This window comes from Pelophylax lessonae (assembly GCF_965119305.1).
Source record: "Pelophylax lessonae genome assembly, chromosome: 9".
Lineage (NCBI taxonomy): Eukaryota > Metazoa > Chordata > Amphibia > Anura > Ranidae > Pelophylax > Pelophylax lessonae.
Genome location: NC_138776.1, coordinates 269,719,368 through 269,738,868, shown reverse-complemented (window position 1 = coordinate 269,738,868; position 19,501 = coordinate 269,719,368). Strand labels below are relative to the sequence as shown.

At 47.9% G+C, this 19,501-nt stretch overlaps 1 protein-coding gene across 1 annotated transcript in view; it reads right to left on the bottom strand.

Annotated features, from left to right (window-relative positions):
- LOC309564461 (uncharacterized protein) overlaps positions 1-19,501 on the bottom strand; it is a gene marked incomplete at both ends in the record, with an annotated part of 124,233 nt that overhangs the window by 1,445 nt on the left and 103,287 nt on the right. Inside the window, one exon of the mRNA XM_082269091.1 lies at positions 2,440-2,741. Coding sequence (XP_082125217.1) covers positions 2,440-2,741 — 302 coding nt within the window. The remainder of the gene's footprint in view (positions 1-2,439; positions 2,742-19,501) is intronic.

Here is a 19,501-nt window from a genome sequence, read left to right as displayed (position 1 = left end):
TTTAAGCTAACTAAAGTGTAAAGGAGCACTCTAACTACACTAGATATCCCTTTCCTCACACTAATAAATGCTAAATTACACTTTTAAAGTAAAATTAACAGAACTGCTTGCACTCTCTTCCATGTCCAGTATAACAATGCTAGGAATTTGGCGGGGGCTATCTTATATACTGGGGGGCGTATTCACTAATGATTGGTCTAGAGACCCCCTAGTCACTACAATCACATTCCTAGCATTCTCCTGCCCCCTCAATTGGCTTTTACTAATGGTTCTGGTCCAATCACGGGCTTTTAAAGCCCATTTCCTGAAGCATTGCATTTTGGTCGGTTCTGGTTGCCGAATTCTGAACTTTTTGGGCAAAAAGTTCTAAATTCGGCCGAACCTCGAACACCCAATGTTCGGGTCGAACAAATGGTGGACCCGAACCGTTCGATCATCCCTAGATGCGGGCGGCCGGCTTTCCAGCTTGCTGCTTAACAACCAGCTATTTCTTCACACAGAATTTGCATCGGTTGATCGTTTTTTTTTTGACTGATCCAAATTCGAATTGTTCTGAAAAGTTGGAATTCGTTAGAAAATGAATAAACAAAACTAATTTTAACATATTTCAATAAAATTCATTACAATTTAATATTGAGATTTGGATACATCCGAATCTAGGAATAAACAAAAATTTGTCCGAATTTGTATTCGCACCGAAACAAATTTCACGTGTCTAACACTTAATGGCCACCCGCTCCCAGCCAATGCAAATGGCCTCCGATGGCAGGGCCAACTGTCCAGGCATGGATCCTCTTCATATGTGTGCCAGAACGCCACCCCGCTGATAGCTGGGGACTCAATGACCACTCAGGACATCCTGAAAGACTTCTGGAAGCTCCTGACATCCCGCACAGCTGCCCAGCACCAGCCCCGCCCACGAATACTTCCAATAGGTAGGAAAACTTCATACAAAAATGGTCCTATATGTGAGGACAAAAAAGGAACGCAGCCAGTGGCTTATCCTGAACATTTATGGGGGTGGGGTCTCATGGGGGGAGGAAAGAGGGCGGGGCTACCCAAACATATGCTGCCATGGACATCTGTCAGGAAGCACATTATGGCCACTAGATGGAACTGACCATTATAGGAAATCCCTTTTCACCATGACTGGGGGAATGCGGGTCACATTTCCTCAACACATTTATAACAACCAGACCTGTAAGTGTTTGTGAAATCTTCCCGCACAAAATGTACTCAGCCAATGAAAGGTAAGGACTCCATTTTTATTTTTCTCCTGCTATCAATGGCCAACATGGGACAACACTTCATCCATGTCTTTGGTGATCTCTGATCTCCTTATGAAGTGTTTCTTACATGATGAAGATCAGCCATGGAGTATATCTGAGGTGTATATCAGGGTGTGCTTCTTCCCCACATGTCCACCAACATTCATATACAAGACATTTCCCGCACTCAAGGCACTAATACACCTCCGGGGTTGTGTGAGACCCCTGATGTACAGGAAGACAGGACTTCAGTGAGGAACAATTCCCTCACTCAGGACAGGAAAGTTCATTCTCCTCCGTGTGAGATTTCTGATGTGTGGAAAGATGGGACTTCTGTGCAAAACATTTCCCGCACTCAGGACAGGAATACGGCTTCTCCCCCGTGTGAGATCTCTGATGTCTGTAAAGAGTGGACTTCTGTGAAAAACATTTTCCGCACTCAGGACAGGAATACGGCTTCTCACCAGTGTGCAATCTCTGATGTGTGGAAAGATTGAACTTCTGTGAAAAACATTTCCCGCACTCAGGACAGGAATACGGCTTCTCACCAGTGTGCGATCTCTGATGTGTGGAAAGAGCGGACTTCTGTGAAAAACATTTCTCGCACTCAGGACAGGAATACAGCTTCTCACCAGTGTGCGATCTCTGATGTGTGGAAAAAGCGGACTTCCCTGAAAAACATTTCCCACACTCAGGACAGGAATACGGCTTCTCACCAGAGTGCGATCTCTGATGTGTGGAAAGATAGGACTTCTCTGAAAAACATTTCCCGCACTCAGGACAGGAATACGGCTTCTCACCAGTGTGCAAGCTCTGATGCTTGGAAAGAGTGGACTTCTCTGAAAAACATCTCCCGCACTCAGGACAGGAATAAGGCTTCTCTCCAGTGTGCGATCTCTGATGCGCAGAAAGAGTAGACTTCTGTGAAAAACATTTCCCGCACTCAGGACAGGAATACGGCTTCTCACCAGTGTGATATCTCCGATGTTTGGAAAGAGTGGACTTCTCTGAAAAACATTTCCCGCACTCAGGACAGGAATACGGCTTCTCACCAGTGTGCAATCTCTGATGCTTGGAAAGAGTGGACTTCTCTGAAAAACATTTCCCGCACACAGGACAGGAATACGGCTTCTCACCAATGTGCAATCTCTGATGTGTGGAAAGATTTGACTTCTGTGAAAAACATTTCCCGCACTCAGGACAGGAATACGGCTTCTTATCTGTGTGCAATCTCTGATGTGTGGAAAGATTTGACTTCTCTGAAAAACATTTCCCGCACTCAGGACAGGAATACGGCTTCTCACCAGTGTGCAATCTCTGATGTGCGGAAAGATTGGTCTTCTGTGAAAAACATTTCCCACACTCAGGACAGGAATATGGCTTCTCACCAGTGTGCAATCTCCGATGTGTGGAAAGAGCGGACTTCTGTGAAAAACATTTCCCGCACTCAGGACAGGAATACGGCTTCTCACCAGTGTGAGACCTTTTATGCACATTAAGTTTGTATTTAAAACGGAAACACTTCCCGCACTCAGTACAGGAGAACCTCTTATCTGTTGTAAGGACAGCATCATCCCTCACAGTTTTAGGTTCCCCAGGATAAGAGGAATACGATGGTTCGGCACTGTCCCTCACAGTCTGAGGTTCCTCAGGATAAGAGCAATACGATGGTCCATCTACACTGTGTGGTGCCGGATGGACATTTGTGGTAGCCGGGTTTTCTCCTGGACTATACTGTGTGATGTCCTCATCTTCTACTTTACAGTCTGGAGACAAAGTGAGACAATCCTCTGAGGTTTTCCTCATCTCCCGTCCATCTACTAAAATAGAAATACAAAGATTATTACTAGACATCAGCAGATTGGTTCCCCTAAACCAGGACTTCGCCCACTTCAGGCAGCTTTGTCTCGGAGGATCCTACAATTCCCCCCTCAAGGTAACTAGTAAATGGGTTCTCTGATCTCCTACCAGTTCATTTCATTATTCATGGACCTTAGTCAGAGAGTGAGGAAACAACGAGAAAACTGAATTTTTGTAAAATCTTACCGTAAAATTCCTTTCTCTCAGTCCTCCGACAGTCGCCACCCACTCATACCGTCTTCACCAATGGGGTATTCACTTCCTCTCCTTAGGAGTAGCTAGGCATAAGACTTGTTAAAACAAAAGCATTTACATAGACACACCTATGGGGGCTGTCCCACTAGTCCAATACCCCCCCCCGGCAATAGCCATCCCAACTCAGTTTGGTAGCAAGCAGTTAAGTGTATAAGAACCCCAAAAGAGGGGCAGGGGCGGCGACTGTCGGAGGACTCAGAGAAAGGAATTTTACGGTAAGTTTTTACAAAAATTTAGTTTTCTCTTACGTCCTCCGACAGTCGCCGCCCACTCATACAGTCTTCACCAATGGGGATGTCCCAAAGCAGTGTAGACATGAGGGGTGGGCAATGCAACCGCCAGAAAGGCAACGCAGTACCCACATCAGAGAAAGGAAACTTACATGAACAGCAAGGGAACCCCCTGGGCAACAAAAAAGCTCAACAGGAGCAACAACCCAGGAAAGCAAATAACCAAAGGGTTAAACAACCCCAACAGCCAGGGACCCACATAAAACCTGGGTCCCCTATTGTACTGCCACACAGAGAACTTTGCGGCCAAAGGAGGCATCAGCTGATGCCAGAACATCAAGTTTGTAGAAGTTAGAAAAGGTGTGCACTGACGACCAAGTCGCAGCCTTGCACACCTGGGCCACCGAGGCCTGATGCCGGAAAGCCCAGGACGCACTCACCGACCTGGTAGAGTGCACCTTGACAGGGAAGGGTGGTACCCGTTCCCTCAACGAATAGACCTGAACAATTGTCTGTCTGATCCATTTTGCAATGGTCGCCGCAGACGCAGCCATACCCTTCCGAGGTCCCTCAGGAAGGACAAAGAGAGAATCCGATTTCCGAAAGGATTCAGTCGACGACAGGTAAACCCTGATCACCCTGACAACATCCAAAGAATGCAAGGCAATTTCTTTAGGATGCTTAGGATTCGCACAGAGCAAAGGTAACACAATGTCCTCATTGAGGTGAAAATCCGAAACCACCTTCGGAAGAAAGGACGGGTTAGGTCGCAAGACCACCTTTTCCTTATGAACCACAAGGTAAGGAGAGGGGCAAGATAACGCCGCCAACTCCGACACTCTGCGAGCAGAAGTGATCGCTACCAGAAAGGCAACCTTTTTAGACAGCAGAGGTAACGAAATCTCCCTGATGTTTTCAAACGGGGAACGTTGTAACACAGACAGAACCAGGCTCAAGTCCCACGGAGGTAGAGGCTCCCTTCTAGGAGGGGCCAAGTGACGCACCCCTTGAATGAAGGTGCGAAGCAAAGAATTAGACGCCACAGGGCGCTGAAAAAGTACAGCCAGTGCAGATACCTGGCCCTTAATCGTGGCCAGCGCAAGGCGCTGGTCCACACCAGATTGTAGGAAAGCCAACACTCTCGCCACCGAATAAGAACGAGGAGAGAAGCCCCTGGACTTACACCAGGCAAAATAAGCTTTCCAGGTACGGTAATAAATCTTACCAGACGAGGCTTTTCTAGCCTTGAGTAAGGTAGGAATGACCTCTGAGGAGAGACCCCTGTCTCTCAGGACCTGACTTTCAACAGCCATGCCGTTAAAGCCAGGCACTGTAAAGCAGGATGGAAGATCGGTCCCTGAGACAGCAGATCTTCCCGCATTGGCAGCCGCCATGGAGGCTCAACGGCCAGGTGAACGATGTCCGTGTACCAGGACCGGCGTGGCCTGTCCGGCGCCACCAGAATCACCTGTGTTTGTTCCGAGGCCAACCTGCTAAGGAACCTGGACAACAACTGAATCGGAGGAAAGGCATAGATCAGACGATACTGATGCCAAGGCACCACCAGCGCATCTGAGGCGTCTGCCAGAGGATCGCACGTTCTTGCCACGAACCATTCCACCTTGTGGTTTAGCCGAGACGCAAACAGATCCACATTCGGGGATCCCCACTTCGCACACAGCATTTGAAATACCTCCAGGAGCAGGGACCATTCCCCCTGGTCCAGAGTCTGGCGGCTCATATAATCGGCCTGCCAATTCTCCACACCCGGAATGTGAACTGCCGATATCGCCGGGACATGAGTCTCGGCCCAAGACACAATACCGGTCACTTCCTGGGCCGCCCGGGCACTCCTGGTGCCCCCTTGGTGGTTGATGTACGCCACCGCAGTGGCATTGTCTGTCTGACCAATGGAGCAGGCACAGCCTGATCGCTCTCAATTCCAATGTTTATCAGAAGGGAGGACTCCTCATCCGACCAATTGCCCTGGGCAGATAGGTTGCCCAGGACGCCACCCCAGCCCGACAGGCTGGCATCTGTTGTAATCACCGTCCACAGTAACGGCCGGAAGGACTTCCCTTCCGACACAGCTGGGGACTGAAGCCACCACAAGAGATCTATTCTGGTTTGGCGACTCAGAGACACTCTCAGGTCCAAGGACTGAGGAAGTCTGTCCCACCTGGCCAGGATCTCCGCTTGGAGAGACCGCGTGTGAAACTGTGCAAATGGTTATCGCCTCGAAGGCCGATACCATCAACCTCAGGGACCGCATACAGTTCCTGAGTGACGAGGATTCGTTGTCCCTGAAGGACCTGACCTCGGACTGCAGGGTCCGGAGCTTGTCCTCCGGCAAGAACACCTTTACTTGAGCAGAGTCCAGAACCATTCCCAAATACGGGAGACGAACCGAAGGAGACAAGGTCGACTTCTGAATGTTGATGGTCCAACCGAACTCCTGGAGCGTCTGGATCGTAGTGGACAGATCGCGCAGTAGGCTCTGACTGGCACTCGATCTTAACAAGAGATCGTTCAGGTATCCCAAGACCGCAATGCCCTGTGCCCATAACAGGCCCAGAACAGGCGCCAATAGCTTGGTAAAGACCCTTGGAGCCGAAGCGAGACCAAAGGGTAACGCCACAAACTAATAATGATCCTCCGCGATGGCAAACCGGAGGTACCTCTGATGACCCTCGAAAATGGGGATGTGTAGATACGCATCCTTCAGGTCGATAGAGGCCAGGAATTCTCCCGGACTCAGAGAGGCCACCCCCGGGCGGAGCGATTCCATGCGGAACTTTCGAACACGCACAAAGTGGTTCAGAGCTTTCAAGTCCAGAATTGGATGCACTTTGCCCTCCTTTCTGGGCACAGTGAACAGATTCGAGTAAAACCCCCGAAACCTGTCCCGATGAGGCACCGGGACGATTACCTCCTTGGCAAGGAGATCCTTCACTGCTTGATGCAGGTCTTGTAACCGCCCTGGGGTCAAATGAAGATTTGAGGGAAAGAATCTGTCTGCCGGCTGTGAAAGAAATTCGATCTTGTACCCTGATCGAATGATTTCCTGAACCCACCTGTCCTGAACTCGGAGCAGCCAAGGTTGGAGGAAACCACGCAAACGTCCCCACACCCCTGAAATGGGTGAGGGCGCCCCTTCAGGCAGAGGCGGAAGGAGCCGCCGCACCAGCTTGGCCGGATCTTTGTTTGCCGGCCCAGGGCTTTTTCTGGCCACCCTGGCCCTTGAAGGGTTTTCCCTTGTTCTGCGCTTTGAAGGCGCGAAAGGACCCCTGATTAGGTTTAGAGGCGGGACCCCGCTTGCCACGGAAAAACTTGCCTTTAGGATTCTGGGGCAGCAGAGTGCTCTTGCCCCCAGTGACTCCCTTAACCAATTCATCCAGGGATTCTCCAAAAAGGCGAGACCCCGCATAGGGAATGTCAGCCACCGCCTTTCTAGATTTCTGGTCAGCCGACCAGCTCTTCAACCATATCAGCCGACGGTTAAGCACCGCGACACTGGACAGGCGCGCAGCCAAAGGGGCCTCATTTAAGGCCGCATCGCACAAATACATGACCCCTTGATAAATCTTGTCCACCATCTCCACGGTAGTGGGGGGAGCAGAATCAGCCACGAGTGTTCGTCTGAGCACCTTGGTCCAATCCGCAACAGCCTGAGCCGCCATGACAGAGGCGAAAATAGGTTTCAGCACGGACCCCTGCCACCATGTAAGAATGGCGCGCAAGAGATTCCAGCCTCCTACCCGTAGGATCCCTAAATACCGGAGAATCTTCGGTGGGAACCAGAGTAGCCTTGTTCAATCTGGCTACAGTGTGATCCACTTGAGGAGCCACACACCAGCGTGCAACCATAGTAGACGCAAAAGGGTAGAGAAGTTGAAACCTTTTAGGCACCGTGAAGGTGTGTTTCAAATTGCGCCATTGCTCATTCACAGTGTGATGAAACTCAGCGGGGCAGGGAAAAACCTGCGCCGTCTTACGGGTGCTGTGTGTACCAAAAGATGACAATGCCCAGAGGATTGGGCTCATCCTCTAAATGCAGTGTTTCTTTAATGGCAGAAATCAGCGCGTCCATAGCTGTGCGTTCCTCTGGCGTCCCAGGGGGGGAATCATCCACCCCTGTAACCTCCGTCTCCCCCTCAGACTCTTGCGGGTCCTGAGAAGAGCGAGACCCTTAAAGGGGTACGCTACCCACAGCAACCATGTCACATTCAGAATCAGAAGAAAAAGAAATCCTAGGCCTTTTTCTAGCAGCACGCTCAGTCATCAGCACATCCATTTTGGACACCAAAGTCGCCACAACAGCAGCCAAATTAGTCAGAGTAGAGGATTCAGAAGAACTTGAATCCCCCACCAAGGCTGGAGGGAATTTGCTGTCCTGGGATTCCATTGCAAAAAAAGGTTTTTTTTTTATTTTTTATTAAAGGTACTGGCCCTTTAAGCACACCGCTACAATGACTGTGGAACACAGACCCCCCCGCAGGAACAAACTGAAGCCAGGAAGATTCCACAATGGAGGAAAAGAAAGGACAGCAGTACAGAGCCCCACAAGTGTATTACCAGCTCCTTCGGTCGCTCCTGAGTAAAGGAAGGAAGTGATGTCACCGCAGAGACTGAACTGAGGCTGCAGGCTAAGGAAACATGGATGCCAAAATAAAAGTAATGGGAGGCTTCGGCAAAATGGCCGCCGACATGTGCTCGGAACGATCGTTTGCCACACACAAGATGGTGCTGCAAGGCGCCAAAACACACTTGCTGTATAAGCGCCCATAGTGAAGCCAGACATGCTGCCCGCAACAAAAATGGCGGACTGGCGGTTTTTAATCCCGCAGCGGTCGCCGCACGTGTCTGTAACTCCAAGCACCCATAGTGACACAGGAGAGGGATCCCCCAAAACCCCACACAGCGCTGGCTGCAAGAGAAAAAAAACCCCGCAGGGACCGGGATCAGGGAGCCCAAAACACACAGACACAGGGGACACCACAGACACACAGGACTGCCGACCCCAGACAGAGGCCCCACACAGAGTGTACTTACCTGTACCCGATGGCGTGGGGTGCCTCATATCAAAACGCAAAAACGGCCACCCTCAGATGGCAGGGGAGTGCCGCCAGCCAAAAACGCAGGACACCAGAAGTGCATGGACGAACCGTGGATGTGTCCGGTGAGGTAGCCACCTCACAGGCTGCATCCCTGAGGACAGGGATGGGTCGTTTACGAGGCCAGGGCGAACACATAGCCTGCGAAACGCTCAATGGCGGGCTGGGATTCCATGTGACCCTCTGTCCTGGATAACCAGGATGACCAGTCTGATTCCCAGCTCCACAAACTCCATCTTCATCGCAGATCCGGCTAACTAAAAGCTGACAAAATAAGCAGCTAGCAAAGCAAAGAAAAAATTACATTTTCAGAAAATAAAATCATGAAATAGAAGAAGAAGGCTGAGACTGTAGCCCCAGCACAGGGAAGCCTATCTACTCCTGAACTAGGCAGAAGACAAACTGAGTTGGGATGGCTATTGCAGGGGGGGGGGTATTGGACCAGTGGGACAGCCCCCATGGGTGTGTCTATGTAAATGCTTTTGTTTTAACAAGTCTTATGCCTAGCTACTCCTAAGGAGAGGAAGTCAATACCCCATTGGTGAAGACTGTATGAGTGGGCGGCGACTGTCGGAGGACTTAAGAGAACTGTCTTTTATAGGAGTGACAGTGATGAAGGGATTATAGGACGAGTGTCCCCTCCCCCTCTATCACTCATTGCCATCTTCCCAACACAAGAAGTCCCGCACTTCCTTATTTAGTCCATGATTTAGTCATGAATAACAGCGGGGCTGAGCCCCACCAGAGGTCAGAGAGTGAGGATGGGGGAGAACAACCAAGATGAAGACTGGACTGATCCTGAAGACCACCATCATTGGGTTACTGACTCCTCCCTCATTATCACTTTCTGTTTAAGGCTCCAAAGTTGGAGGATGTTATCACATTATTATCACCATGTAAAAGTCTGTCCTCCAATCAAATCATCAGATATAAAATGTCCAGCTGGTAGGAAATGGGTGTAACAAAAGAGAATCCATATTATGTGTATATATAGCAGTGGGAAGAGGATAGAGAGCAGAAGTCAGGAGTATGTAATGTACAACATAGAGTATATAGTGCAGGGGTCAGGAGTATGTAATGTACAACATAGAGTATATATAGTGCAGGGGTTCAGGACTCATAATATTTGTATTCACTAATCAGTTGCAGAGGTCGCACACCGCTGCCTCCCATCTCCTGAGACTGCACTCAGTGACTTGGGTGTGAGACTATACAGACATATCCCTCCACCCGGCACAGCCAGCAAATAACAGAGCAAGTAACCCCGGGAGAATTGTTCTGTCAGAGATCTTGGTAGACCCGGGCATGGGGCAGAAGAACCAAGGTACATACCCCAGGTGTCTAGGCCGAGCAACGTCTATGGTAAAAAACCAACATTTTGCTGCCAGCTGAACCCCAGAATCTCCATAAATCCAGTCTAGAGACATAAATTGTGTCTGCAGCACAGAGAAGGAAGATTATCCGGGAGGAATACAGGACGGGGAACACAGCTCAGGAAAGTGACCAGGGTATTACAGGCCAATATCACCCAGTCCCCGCCCTACTCTGGACCAATCAGTGAGCAGTATGGGTGGAGGAATGTATTTAGTGTTAATGACCCACCTGTGCTGATCTCTGTAGGAGTGTCCTCCTCTATAAATGTCCCCGTTATTCCATCCTCCTCCATAGACTGCTGATCATCCCTCACATACTTCTCTTCTTCTTCTTCTGCTTTAACCTCTAATTCTATATCGATTGGATCTCCACTCTAAACCAAGAAAATGAGAGAGAATATCATCTGGAAGATATAAGCTTTAATATTGTGATATTATATATAAAAACACATCCTCTCCAGAAGTCCATGTTCTAGATGCTCCAATCCACCAACCTTGTAACATTGAGGGATGGTGTGACCTTCCTGTGTGGAATCCCGGGAATACAGAGGACGGGGACATCTCTCTGGTGGGTTTCTGTAGCTGGATGACTCCTCCATGGTGTCTTGATACAGATTTTTGCATTCCTTTAGAATCTCTGACTCCTCCATCACCCCATCCTCATCATCCTCCTCTTTTATCTCTTCTTTAACCTCAACTTTAGAATCTCTCAGGTTTCCACTCTGAATATATAATAAAAATGACATCAATGGTAACAATGCAGATAATGTACAGATCCTAATGATACTATCAGTGATTGTTCCTCATCTACCTGATGATGGTGAGGGATGGTGTGACCTTCCTGTGTGGAATCCCGGGAATACAGAGGACGGGGACATCTCTCTGGTGGGTTCCCATTAATGGATCCATCTGTAGGAAACACACACACTGACTGAATACATTGTTTCTATGTGTTTATCAGATGATGGGGGATCTAGGTGGATCCTCCGTACTGCTCTCTCCTTTACAATAAAGTCTCCTCTTACCCGGTGATGTGAGGGGCGGCTGATTCTCCATCATGATGTCCTTCCCGGCACCGCTCACCTCTCCTGTCAGCAGCTCGATGATCTCTCTGGTGACTTCTAGAATCTTCTTTTTATTTCTCTATTCTATCAGGGAGGGAGGTGGAGGCAATGTGATGGTCATATGATCTCCAGACTTCACAGGAGGAAAACTCTAGATTCAAACACAAATAGTAAAATCAAATGACATTTCCAGAATCCTCCACACCTCACTGGTCAGGTCTCTTTTTATTTAAACCCCACTTCATGCTGAGGTTTCTGATATTACATACAATGCAGGTCCAGCAGCCCTACTTTGAAAGTAAGGGGGCCTGGGGTTCAGCCCACATCCTAAGAGCATCAGAAATAAAGAGTTGGATAGCGGGATATTGGAGAGAGGAGCTGTGAGATCAGTGTGAGGTCATTGGATTCTCTGACTCTGATTGGAGGGACATTGGGAGGAGGAGCTGTGAGGTCAGTGTGGTGTCATAGGATATTCTGACTCTGATTGGAGGGACATTGGAAGGCGGAGCTGTGTGGTCAGTGTCATGTCATAAGATATTCTGACTCTGATTGGAGGGACATTGGGAGGAGGAGCTGTGGGGGGCGCTGTGTGAGGTTTCTGCACACAAAGAATCATATTCTCCCGGGTGCGTCCCACCTCTTCTAAAATTAAAGATGAACTTTTTCTGTGGGCTTTGTCAGGACTCATCATATTCCTGTGATCTCTGTGTACTCCGGAGACTTTACTGATCATATTTTAGGATGAATATCTGAGACTGGGATCATTATGGAAAAAAAAAAAAAACAATTCCGGATATTTACTACAAATTAAATTTTTTCCACTTTCTTATTTGAATCCTAAAGAATAAAGACATACATATTCCAATCCTCCCTAAATACACCCCCCCCCACTAATAAAAGTAGTATAATCCGTTTGTCAGGAGTGTGTTGTTGTCAGGACTGGGCTTCTGCTATTAATAGCAGCTCTCTACTCAGTGCACAGAGGCTGCTCAGCTGTCGGGTAATTACCAGCCATTCATTGTTTCCACAGTGACTCACCTGGTTACCATTACCTGACTCATTAGTCCAGCCTACAGCCAGCCCCTTTTTGCTATTTAAACTGCCTTACTCATTTCCTCCGTGCCTTTCCTGGTCAACATCTCTAGCGTGTCTCTGCTGTGTTCCTGTTATGACTTGCCCTATCTGACGTCTCTTCTGATTTCTGATCCTGATTTTTGGCTTCTGACAACGCTGATTTCTGATCCCGGCTTGTCTGATTACCCGCTCTGTCTTCCAAACCCTGGCTTCTGTTTTTGACTACGTTCCTGTTCTGTGTAATTTTTGCTATTACATTAAAGGTGCGATTTTTAACTACATTTTCTGTCTCTGCCTGGTTTATGGTTGCTGACAGTTAATTGTGCTCTTGCTCATCATTCCAGCATCCTGGTTTTGGCTGTGATGTATTGTTTCTTTATTTCAGTCTATCTGCAAAGTGAGTGATGTGGTCAGTCTCTGGGTGGAGTCCAAATCTGATTGAAGCCAGCCAAGCCTGCAGTCCCATGCTTGTGATATTGCGTTTGTAACACGTGCTCCAAGCTCTCTGTTTGTCTGCCCTGCTGTTTGGATTCCCTTGTTGAAGGCCTTAATTCAGATCTCGACTACTCTCTGAACTCTGCCTGCCTTTTGACTACAGATTTGACCCTGACTATTCTGAACCTTGCCTGCCTTGTAACTGGACTGTCGTTGAACCACTCTGCCTGTCTGCCAACCGCAAGTACCTGGTTGCTGTGCTCAGTTCGTTCCTGCCCTGGTGGGGTGGCCAGGCATCATAGCATTATGATCAAACTTAAAAGGTGCTGCGCCAGGAACAAAGTGTAACATATAATGGAAATCAATCTGTGTATACAATTGAAAATGCCATCTCAATGTCCATATAACATAAGTGCATTCCGGTATCCAGAAACAAAGTGTAACATATATCGGAAATCAATCTGTGTATACAATAAAAAGTGCAATCTCAGTTTCCATAAATTATAGGTTCCGGTATCCAGAACTGTGATCACCCAATAACGTGATTAGTACAAAATACTGAGCTCCACTCCACCGCCACCAGAGATCTAAGCCTCTCACCTTAAACTTTGACCCAGAGACCAGAGCCAAACAAAGCTTTTACCTCTCAGGGGTCACAGGATGGTGTGGAGGTTTCACTAACGGATGCACTGGGACCAGGTAACCACAATGGTGCCGCTCTCGCACAAAGAGATCACCACATAAGCAGAAAAGCAGAAAGAAATCTAATGCTCTCCGTTCGGGTTAAGCATATACAGCCGTTTATTTAAATAAAGGTACTCACAAGCGCACAAGTGGCTTCTTGGAGACATGCTCATAATACAATAAGACCGCACAACAAAGAGGATGCAGCCAGCAGCAGGAAAGGCTCCGCTCCCCTATATGCCTTACGTCTTTGCCGATAGGGCGCTGACTTTAACAGTAGAGCTCTAGAGAGCATTAGATTTCTTTCTGCTTTTCTGCTTATGTGGTGAGCTCTTTGTGCCCTGTGTGAGAGCGGCACCATCGCGGTTACCTGGTCCCAGTGCATCCGTTAGTGAAACCTCCACACCATCCAGTGACACCTGCCTGTGACTCCTGAGGGGTAAAAGCTTTGTTTGGCTCAGGTCTCTGGGTCAAAGTTTAAGGTGAGAGGCTTAGATCTCTGGTAGCGGTGGAGTGGAGCACAGTATTTTGTACTAATCACGTTATTGGATGATCACAGTTCTGGATACCGGAATGCACCTATGATTTATGGACACTGAGATTGCACTTTTTATTGTATACACAGATTGATTTCCATTATATGTTACACTTTGTTTCTGGTGCAGCACCTTTTAAGTTTGATCAAATTGTATTGTGTAAGTGAATAACACTATTTTGTGTTAGCTGCCGGATCTTCTTATTTTATACACTGTTTTGGGTTTGTACACTGGTTGATTATATCCCTGCTCTGAGATGAATTTATTTATTTTTTGGTTATAACTGCGCTGATAGTTTTTCTGCACAACATTCATCATAGCATTGTGTTTAAGTCTTGGGGGCAACTGAGTATCGGTAGGCCTGCTTCCCTTATGGGAAAGGAGGCTGCTATAGGCGAAGAACACAGAAGCCACCTATAGTGTCTGACCACCTGCGTTAGGGGAAGCGTAACATTGTTAGTATAGATGTAGTAATTCTACAATAGATTGATGAGGTGAGAAGGTCATTGGTGGAAAAGGAGCCATCACCAATATGAAGGAAATGTATCAGCCCTGTAAGTGGGGGAATGCTATGACCCTGAAGGGGTACATCTACGTTTCCACACTATATATGGCTGGGGAGCGCACATCTTTCAATAAGTGGGCGCACTTCAGCTCTGCACTTCAGCGATTGCACAAAGCGAGAATACACAGCAAACTACTTTGAAAAACGCCAAACAGACTGCAGGTGACCTTGTTTCCCCATTCCGCTCTCCTTCCTCTCTGTAACATGCACTTTCTACCAATCCTTCTGATAGTTGTGTCCTCACTCCTTAATCTCCCTTTCTTCACCCCTCTTCTCCACCCCACAGCCTGTATATATCACCCTCACTTCTGTCCTCTCCCTATTACTGCACTCACCCAACTCCTGCTAATTCTAAACCCACGTGCTAATAAAACCTCCAGAACCCTGAGGCATGTACCTTCATATAAATTGCAATCCCATATTACCTCCCTCACCCTTCTGCTTCTCCCAACCTCTGGAGATTAAACCCCAAACCCTGGGCCTCCATCGCTGAACTGTATCCAAAGCTCCCATCACCCCATGCCCTCTGGCAAGAGCAGCAATCCACACAATTTAGTTTATAACCCTCTTATTCCCAAAACCAGCCTCCACCTTCTCTTGCGCCCTTTGGAATGCCTGCTCTGTCTGTAACAAACTAGCTTCTGTCCATGACCTCTTTATCACTACTTGCTGTTACTGAAACCTGGCTTCATGAATCCAACACTGCTGCTCCTGCTTCCCTCTCCCATGATGGACTTCACTGGACTCCCTTCCCGAGACCCTGTGGATGGAAGGGAGGTGGAGTGGGAATCCTTCTAGCCCCACATTGCATCTTTCAGGTACTTCACCCACCTGCCTCTCTGTCACTCTCCTCATTTATGGCACATTGTATTTATCGATTTTCCCCAGTTTCTTTTAGAAGTGCTGTGATCTATCTGCCTCCTGGACTCGTATCAACCTTTCTTGATGACAGGCTACCCTACTTTCTCTTTTCTGAAATTCCCAAAATAATTCTCGGTGACTTCAACATCACTGTTAAAACTAACACTCCTGCTACTTCTAAACTTTTCAGTCTAACCTCCTCTTTTGACCTGAAGTAATAGATTCATGCTTCCACTTTGATGGCAACACCCTTGACTATGTATTCTCCTACCTATGCACTCTGTGCAAGCTCTTCAACAATCCCTTTTCTCTCTCTGATCACCACAATATTAGTTTCACAATCTCTGAGACTTTCACCTCCTCCTTCCCTCCAACCACCTAACAGTTACCCATAGAAACCTTCCCCACGTAACCCTTCTCTTCCCTGATGACCTCTATGACAAAATCTCACCCATGTCCTGCCACAATCTAACCACTTCTGTCTACAATAAATCTCTGTCCTCCACCCTGGATGAGCTTGCCCCCCTCAATACACACAGATTTAGGTCCCGACCCCTACAACCGTGGCAAACAGAGGACACCAGAAGTCTCAAAAAACATCTCTTGAGCGCCTGTGGTGTAAGAATAAGTCTTCTAAAGACTTCAACCAATATAAATCTGCCCTCCAAAAATACAAATCCTGTTTCCTCACTGCCAAGCAGACCTATTTTATCACTCTCATTAATAATTTATCTTCACATGCCCATCAACCCTTCTCTACCCTTAACGCTACTTCGTCCTCAACTGCCTTCATCCACTAACTGATCCACTGTCCAGGAGATCGCCAATCACTACAAAAATAAGATTGATACAATTCGTGATGAGATCTCCGCTGTACAGATATCACTCCATATTCACCGGCACAATCAACTCTTTCCTTTTTCAACCTTTTTCAACCCTGCTACTATACACGAGGTTGCTAAACTTTTTTCAACACCCACCTAACCACCTGCTCCCTGGACCCTTGCAAATATTGAGGTCACCCTCTGACTCTATCCTACACTCTTTATCCAACAATCTTCAATCACTCCCTCTCTTCTGGCCTCACTCCCATACTTATAAAGACCTTCATTGGACCCCACCAATCTTAACAACCTACACCCTATCTCCTTGCTCCCCTTTTCCTCCAAACTTCCTGAATGTCTAGTCTGCAACCAACTGAGCGACAATAATCTTCTTGATCCCTTTTAATCAGGATTTCATCCTCAACACTCCACAGAAACCGCTCTCCTTAAACTTCCAAATCATCTGCTAATGGCCAAATCCAATGGACATTATTCTGTACTCCTACTTCTGGACCCCTCTGCTGCCTTTGCCACAGTAGACCACCCCCTCCTTCTTAAAAAACTCCAATCCTTTGGTCTCAGTGACTGTACTCTTAGCTAGTTCTCATCCTACCTATCCCACCACACCTTCAGAGTCACAACTTTACTTCCTCCTCTCCTCTTCCTTTCTCCGTCGGGGTCCCACAAGGGTCTGTTCTTGGATCACTCCTGTTCTCCATCTAAACCTCTTGCCTGGGTGAGCTCATAGCCTCCATGCCTTCCAATACCATTTCTACACTGATGACACCCAAATATTTGTCTCTACCCCTCAGCTCACTCCATCAGTCTCCTCACATATAACTGGCTTCCATTCAGTTTCCTCCACCCCTCTCTGCCAAACCCTCCACTGGTTTCCATTCAGTGTCCTCTACCCCTCTCTGCCAATCCCTCCACCGGCTTCCATTCAGTGTCCTCCACCCCTCTCTGCCAATCCCTCCACTGGCTTCCATTCAGTGTCCTCCACCCCTCCCTGCCAATCCCTCCACTGGTTTCCATTCAGTGTCCTCTACCCCTCTCTGCCAATCCCTCCACCGGCTTCCATTCAGTGTCCTTCACCCCTCTCTGCCAATCCCTCCACTGGCTTCCATTCAGTGTCCTCCACCCCTCTCTGCCAATCCCTCCACTGGTTTCCATTCAGTGTCCTCTACCCCTCTCTGCCAATCCCTCCACCGGCTTCCATTCAGTGTCCTCCACCCCTCTCTGCCAATCCCTCCACTGGCTTCCATTCAGTGTCCTCCACCCCTCTCTGCCAATCCCTCCACTGGCTTCCATTCAGTGTCCTCCACCCCTCTCTGCCAATCCCTCCACTGGCTTCCAATCAGTGTCCTCCACCCCTCCCCACCAATCCCTCCACTGGCCTCCATTCAGTGTCCCCCAAAGCCATCCACAACTCAGCTCTCAGTTACATCACTAACCTAGTCTCACAATACCAAACAAAACATTCTCTTTGTTCCTCCAAAGACCTGCTGCTCTCTAGCTCCCTCGTTACCTCCTCCCATGCTTGACACAAAAGATTCTCCTGAACCTCTCCCATATTCTGGAACTCCCTATCCCAATTTGTCTGTCTATCTCCTACTCTGTCCACTTTTAGATCATCCCTGAAAATCCTTCTCTTCAGAGAAGTCTTTCCTGCCCCACCTAACTGGAGTTTTATTTTCTCCATCAGCTCATCCCCCACAGTAATTGCCTTTTATATCCTTTGACCCTCCCTCTTAGATTGTAAGCTCTAATGAGCATTGTAACTGTATTGTCTGCCCTCACGTTGTGCGGACTGTTGGCACAATACAGAGGCGTACCTACAGGGGTTGCAATTGCAACTGGGCCCCATGCTCCACCTGGACAGCAGGGGCAGCATGTAGAGAAATCACTGTCCTCCTTTTTCCTCCTGTAGCTGCAGGAGGAAAATGGAGGAGATTGGTTCCCCTGTATGCTGCCCCCGCAACTCCTCCTATCCAGTTCATTTGTGTTCTGCTGTCTCTGGGCCCCTGTGTGCTGCCCTGCCCCCCCACCTCCACTGTGCTCCCTCCCCTCTCCTGCCGGCTGCAGCAGGGGATGTGTCACAATAGAGAACCAGGAAGGGGTCGGTAAATATGTAATTTACCAGCTCCTTCCTTTTCTGAATGGACAGAGTCATAGTCAGTGACATTGTAAAAAAATAAAATAAAATTATAAAAAGTAATACATTTAAAGTATCAAAAAATAAAAACTACTGACACCAGTGGGTGAACTTCCAGGATCGCAAAGGTCACACTTGCAACCTGGCCCTGGCATTCCACCACCGTGGGAAGGGCCCCAAGATGGCAGGAAAGGGGCCCACTGCAGAACTTGTAAAAGGGTCCTGCTGCAAGACTGTAATGAAGGGCCCCGCAACGAGAGTAAAGGGCCCCAGGATCAGTGTGAAGAGCTCCAGGCTTGAAGGGAAGGGCCCCGGCCAGGGGGGCCCTTCATGGTTTCTAGCACCGGGGCCCTGCGCCTCTGGCACAATATAAATTCTGTATAATAATAATATATGTGTGTATCATCATCTGCTGGAGATAAAAGAGGTAACAGTGACTATGGAGGAAGAGGACGGACATGGCGGGGGGGGGGGGGGGTTACTGGGTGAAAAAAAGATCTTATTACCTCCTCTGCTGCCACTCCCAGCAATGTCTCCTCGCTACTTCGTCCTGACTCACCTCTCACCCGGAACTTCCTATTTATACCTGACATCATTTCCTGTCTGTAGCTGACATCACACCTTGTCTTCCATAGAGACTTCCTGTCTGGATAGAAATGAGATCACCACCTTGTGGAGCTCAGAGGAACTGCAGCCCCGAGAAACGTCTCGTAGTGTGAACACGTCCTTGTGCTGTGTGTGTCTGTACTGTATATCCTTATAGATGGGTCATCTCCACTCCCACCAAGGGGGAGAAAAATATATTACTGCCTATTAATATAAGGTGACCAGATTTTTGAAATGAAATCCAGGGACATTTATTTTTTTATTGGCAAATGGTAAACTATTTTATAATCATATTTTGTTCTAATGATATATGCGGTGTATGTGGGATGTGTTTATGGAATGATTGTAAGATAAATACGTTTTCCTCCATGAGACAGAAAAAAAAAAAGATACTTCTTAGAATTTTTTGGGATATGACTACCAAATGTTAAGAAGATAAGAGGAAAAACTTGGAGGGGGGGATGGGGCAGCAAAATTCAAATCCAACCCGGGCAGGAGTGATGGTGCCACCCTCTCTGCAAAAGGGAAGAAATATCGCAGAGCTGCAATGTGCAAATAGTGGTGAGACCCCCGATATATAATCATAATAATAAAATA